Here is a 6,003-nt window from a genome sequence, read left to right as displayed (position 1 = left end):
GGTATCATGGCTTGGTAGGCTCACACTACATATTTGTACTGGTAGTTTTATGGTTTGGGTCCTGGTTGGTTTTCCTGGTTGTTGGTGGCGACTAGAAACAACAGTGTTCAGTCAAATACATTTGCATGAGTCCACTGCATCGGCCAGTTTATTCAAAACATTGAGGGATAGTATAAAGGAAACATTCAAAGAGGACAGGTGAATACAGAAGGACAGAAGCGAGCCTGTCCCATGATGGGATCTGGAGTGATGGGGTCAGCGGTCATGCCCGGGTTCCAGGTGATGAGTGACCTTCTGACGATAAGAGAGAAGAACATCGTTTACAGCCTCATAGGACCGCACTGCACGGTCAGTCATTCACATTTGATATAGTTAATACAGAAAAAGGCAAAGCAAGGCAAAGGCAGGATTTACCACTCACTCACTCTAGTCTATGTTCCTGCTCTATGGTCATGAGCTTTGGGTAATGACCGAAAGGACAAGATGGCGAATACAAGCGTTCAAAATTAGTTTTCTCCGCAGGGTGATGATGATGATCTAATGGAAGATAGGGGTGAGATTTAATATGTTTTCTTTATTTTTTTTACACTCCTTTTTGAGGTTAAATAAGAAAAAAAATATGTGAAATGTGCATTAAGTGTACTGGAAACATGTGTTCATTAATCTGCTCGAAGTAAATAAATAAATAAATAAAATGAGCTCAGTCACACAGGAGGAGCTCAGAGAGGGACTGTGTCTCTCGGCTGGCCTGGGAACACCTCAGGATGTCCCTGGAAGAGCTGGGGAAGTGTGTGTGGACAGGGAAGTCTGGGCATCCAGCTTAGACTGATGCCTCCATGACCCAGCCCCTGATAAAGCAGAAGAAAATAGATGAAAGGTTAATACAGTTGTTTTGAGGGCTGCATTTGGGCTGCACTTTTTGATCGATAAAGTTAATCTATTGTGACATAAACAAGCAGATGTAAAAAGTACATCACATTTAGGTTGACATTTTGAAACACAGCGTGAATTTAAATGACTTACTTTTGCTTCTAAAATGGTCACGTTTATACTGCAACTTGAATAATTTACATGATCGATTAACAGAATAATCTTGACCTGCCTCATCAGATTGGCCAAAAAACAGTTGTATTTCCTTCATCTCTATGGGTCATGTGCAGACTTCATTTAAAGACTTCTATCTCTTCCTCTTGCTCCTTCAGCTGATGAAGTGCACAGTGGCCCAGGTGCTGCAGTCCACACAGGAGCCAGAGGCGGTGCTGTGGAGGAACTTGGCCTGTGGGGTCCTCTGTGTCATCAGAGACCAGTCCATTAACACATACTTCCTGCGCCTCTTCTCTGTCCAGGTCAGAAACGGCTCTGGCCAAAAAATGTATTTCCTTCCTTGATTTGATATTTTTTTATTCAAACAATGTGACCTTCAGTATTATGGACTTTGGTGGTTTTTAACACACCAAAAAAGTTATTTGATTATATATATTATTTGCTCCATTATGTTACTTTTCTGGTGTTGGTCTGCCACCCACTCATTTGTATAATGCATATTATTGCTATGGCTGTAATGTACCACAGTATGACATTTAAATGTATTGTGCATTGCTGTGAGCTTGCCTCTCCACAGATCTGACCTATACCTTGATCATAGTACCTATATGATTGACGGGCACATCCAGGTCAGTGCCATTAAGGGCTGCAAACAAATCAGAGCTGTCTTTTGGAGAGCTCAGACTGTGCATTTCCTTCTTAAACAATAAACACCTTATCTCTCCACTTCCTGTCTCTTTCTCCCCCCTCTCTTAGTGCTCTCTTTCTCACTTCCTGTCTCTCTCACCACCCCCTCTTTTCTCTCTTCTTCCCTCTCTGAAAAAGAGTCTAAACCAGACTTGGAGAGACTTATCCATGCATTTGGTTCCAGTAGGTTGGACTACTGTAACGTCCTGCTCACTGGCCTCTGCAACAGTTGCAGTACATCCAGAACACTGCTGTTCGGGTCCTGACTAAAACCAGGAAGTAAAGCACATGTGTCCTGTGCTCAGGTCTCTGCACTGGCTCCTGTGGCTCAGAGAATAGACTTTAAAGCAGCTCTGCTTGTGAACAAGTCTCTCCATGGATGAGCACCAAAGAACATCTCCCCTCTACTTTGACAATGTTTAAATCCAGGCTCAAAACAGTTCTGTTTAGCTGTGCATATGACTCAAAGGTTTTTATTCTGCACTGTTCTCTTTTAATGTTCCTTTTATGATGATTTTTTAATGTTTTGATTTGTTTGTATTGTGATTTTAATGTCTTTCTTATTCTGTAAAGCACTTTGAATTGCTTTGTGTTATACAAATAAACTTGCCCTGCTTCTCTCTCTCCCTCTCTCTCTTCTCTCTCCATGTCCCTCTACCTCTCTTTCTTTCTCCCCCTATCTGTCTCCTCTTTCTTATCTCTATTTCTCCCCCTCTCTTTCCACATCTCTCTCTCATCCTCCCCCTTTCTCTCTCACAGAGGGCAGAGTTGCTTTGGGAACACGAGGTCTACATTCCCTTTAAGTATGCTGCCCCTCGCACGTACTTCCACACTTTTCCGGCTGACGTAAGACACACGGCAATTGTTTTTGTTTACAATGTAAAAACATTTTGTTCTTTTTAAGATTTTAATTACGTAAATCCGTATTTTTGTGTGGTATTTTTGCATAGGGACATCAAACAGGGTTCAACTTTGCAGACGGGTCGGAGGCAGAGGAGTTCTATTTTGCTGTGGAAACTGTTAAGGAAGATCTAGGTTATAAATTATATCAACTTTACACAATTACTACTATTATTACTTTCAATATCAAAGGATGCTAGCAGTTATCTTCACCTGGGATTAGCATCAGTGGTGGATGAAGTACTCAATTTTGTTACTTAAGTAAAAGTACCGATACAGAGGTAAAAAGTTACTCAAGTAAAAGTAAAAGTGTCATATGAAAAAATCTGCTTAAGTAAAAGTACCCATTTAAAATGTACTTTAAGAGTAAAAAGTAAAAGTATTTCACACAAGTGTAGCTAATTTGTCTCATTTTAAAAATGAGACATATTTTTGTCAACAGTTGGCATACAAATCAAATTTCTTAATTTCTCTGTATTTATTTTTGTTTGCTCAAAGCCGAAGCTTGAACCTGAGAAAAAAAAAAGTCGAACATGATAAAAATAACCCTTCAAATCATGTGAAAAGTACTTTTTACTTTTCAATCCAAATATAGTGGAGGAGAAAGTACAGATACCTGCTCTCAAATATAGTGAAGTAAAACTATCCACTGTAAAATGTAGTTAAGTAAAGTACAGAGACCTAAAATGTCTATGTTAGTACAATACTTTACTACTTGTACTTCATTACCTTCCACTACTGATTAGCATGAACCTGTCCAACATGCAAAACTTGTAAACAACATTCAAATTTTGCCCTAGTAAAACTGTAATTGTGTGATATTTGATCCTATTTTGTAAGGGTATACTGCTCAAATTGACATGCGCATTTGTTTTTGAACTTAAAATCATTACAATAGATTTGGATAATGTTTAAAAATGTTTAAAAATAGAAACATAACCTGTGAATGTCTGACCTAAGGCTAAGCAGCTGAAAACTGATTCACTGTTTAATTATAAGGTTTTCAAAGGTGGTACGCTATAATATCCTCAGAAACACTGAACTTACTGACTTTTTTAGACAAGCTTTCATTTGAACACTCTTCAGAGAAAAATGACCGGTCATCTGAGATCTCTGACATAAGGTAATGCTGGAAGAATAACACAGACGCAAAATAACAGAGTGAATGATGTGATGTAAAATAAGGTTTATTTTGTGTTTAGAGCAAAACCCTCGTCCCACACAGACTGGAAAACAAGCTGCCAGACTGTCTCACCCACGGCAAAAGGAGCGCTTACTTTTGTGAGTGACTTTCTGCTCAACACAGTTAGTTTGGTTCTAATCTCCAATTATAATTATGTAGAGAGAAGGATTCGAACGCCTACTACAAACAACTACTGGTTTTGCTCAAATAAGTAATATGGAATTTATCAAAAAAATTAAGCTGGGGCATCAGATTTATTATTTTGTTTGCTCAAACTATGAACATGTTAAAAATAACTCCTCTGGTCTTTTCAGCAGGTTTCAGACAATAATAACAAATACTTTTAATTTTTTGTCCAGTTAAAAAATTTAGTGGAGTAGAAAATACAGACACCTGCCTCTCAAATGCTGTAAAGTAAAAGTAAAAAGTATCCACAGTTGCATAGTTGCATATATGGAAAAAGTGGGCAGGGCTGAATAAGTCCATTGGGAAAGTAAATGCATCCTTCCTCTTCACTTTGTGCAGGACCATGAGGCGTTCCTCAGGAGGCTCTTGTCTCAGAGCCGTCTCACTGAGGAGGACCTGAGGAGGCGCAGTGTGAGTGACATCGTGGATCACATCATCAGTCAGTCTGGAGGAGCGCAGGCCGTCCGCAAGGAGCTGCACAGGGGGGTGCTAGGTACTGTGTGTTTATGGACTACAGTTTTGTTCATTATTCATTCAATATAAGCAGTGGTGGTGGTGGTGGTGGTGGTGGTAAGATAGCAACTGTGACACAAAGACACATGTCCCACAAGAACGAGACAAGGTGAGATTTTAACATAATTGATAATAAACAATTTTTGTAGTTCGCGTAACAAGAAAAATTATATTGGGCCACTGAAGGTCCTATATTACATAGAATTGACTCTTCTGAGCTTTAAGTCATGTTATAATGTTGTTACCTGATCATAAACAGACCTGGAGTTGTGTTTTGTTTGATTCACACATGTTTTAGTAAATGCATTATTATTAGTCTGTCTACATCTCCAAAGCTCAAAATGCTCTGTTCCACCTTGTGATGTCATGAAGTGGTAGGTTTTAAATTAACAGCAACCTTTTTCATTTAGTTCAGTAGAGATTGGCAATTTCAGGGCTGTAATTATCAAAATGATTCTAGTGAAGGTGTGTGGAGTTTAAAAACACTTCCTGTATTACCACATGACATCACAAGGTGGAACAGAGTGTTTGAGAGAAGAACCCAGTCTAAATATGCAGGGTTTGTGTGGTCCCTGCACTTTACTTAAGTACATTTTAAAGTGGATACTTTTTACTTTTACTTCACTGTATCTGTACTTTTAACTCTGAATGAATATAGGATTTTTGAACTGTATAAATGTTGCTGATGGGAACAAACAGATCTGAGCCACTATTGTCCTGAAGTATGGAAAAACTTTCACAGGATCAGGCTCCAAGACTTTACCTCGCTCTTCAGGCTCCTCCCTCTCTCAGAGGAAAGAACCTCTGCCACGGACCCCCTCTTTCCCAGGTTGTCCCACCACAGAACAGAGCCCTGTGTACGGTAACACTGGATCTGTGAGGGTCAAGAAGAGTGCAACCTTCAGTGTAAGGCTCTTATCACAACATGACCTAAGTTACTATTATAAAAGTAGAATTATGAATGCAATAAATATTTTTATTTTTTATTTTTTTTACAAAGGCCCCTGCACATGTGGATGGAGGGAAGGACGCCATATTGGCTGCGCTCACAGAACTGTTCAGGCAAAAACAACTTGTGCAAAATGAGAAGAATGAAAGTAGTTATGAAAATGCAAAGTAGATGTTATGTGCAGTGATGGACTGTAAGGAAGTAAAAGCAGTAAAGTACAATTTTTAAGTACAATTTTTAGCTATCTGTATTTTATTCAAGTAGGTTTTAAAGTGGATACTTTTTGCTTTTACTTCACTACATTTGAGAGCATTTTTTCATGTGATGCTTTTACTTGAGTATTTTTTGCTCAGGTATCTGTACTTTTCTTAAGTAGCACAAGTTCTTCCATCATTGGTTCTATGTATGTAATGATTGTGCAGTTATTCTGTGAATCTTTGTTAATTAACTGTGAAGCTGTAAAGCAACTGTTTGTGAATAGAAATACTTTATTAAAGGGGCTGCAGTTCTATAATGTTAGGTCCTCTTATTATACAATATC

General features: G+C 38.7%; 1 protein-coding gene across 1 annotated transcript; it reads left to right on the top strand.

Annotated features, from left to right (window-relative positions):
- Nucleotides 1–214: 214 nt before the first annotated feature.
- si:dkey-197j19.6 (actin nucleation-promoting factor WASL) lies at nt 215–5,647 on the top strand. The gene is made up of 9 exons (XM_055221996.1): nt 215–348; nt 1,203–1,346; nt 2,491–2,577; nt 2,682–2,766; nt 3,691–3,754; nt 3,834–3,912; nt 4,340–4,493; nt 5,256–5,419; nt 5,514–5,647. The coding sequence occupies exons 1-9, from the start codon at nt 232–234 to the stop codon at nt 5,631–5,633; spliced, it is 1,014 nt and encodes a 337-aa protein (XP_055077971.1). The 5' UTR covers nt 215–231; the 3' UTR covers nt 5,634–5,647.
- The last annotated feature ends 356 nt before the right edge of the window (nt 5,648–6,003 follow it).

Source organism: Periophthalmus magnuspinnatus, chromosome 5 (genome assembly GCF_009829125.3).
Source record: "Periophthalmus magnuspinnatus isolate fPerMag1 chromosome 5, fPerMag1.2.pri, whole genome shotgun sequence".
In the NCBI taxonomy this organism is placed as follows: Eukaryota; Metazoa; Chordata; class Actinopteri; order Gobiiformes; family Gobiidae; genus Periophthalmus; species Periophthalmus magnuspinnatus.
The sequence above is the reverse complement of the archived record's forward strand: the minus strand, read 5'-3'. Positions and strand labels throughout refer to the sequence as shown.

Coding starts and splice junctions, on each gene's coding strand:
- si:dkey-197j19.6 (XM_055221996.1), top strand. CDS start 232: ATGATGGGATCTGGAGTGATGGGGTCAGCGGTCATGCCCGGGTTCCAG. Junction 2,578..2,681: donor TCCACACTTTTCCGGCTGAC/GTAAGACACACG, acceptor ATTTTTGCATAG/GGACATCAAACAGGGTTCAA. Junction 3,755..3,833: donor TCTGAGATCTCTGACATAAG/GTAATGCTGGAA, acceptor TTTTGTGTTTAG/AGCAAAACCCTCGTCCCACA.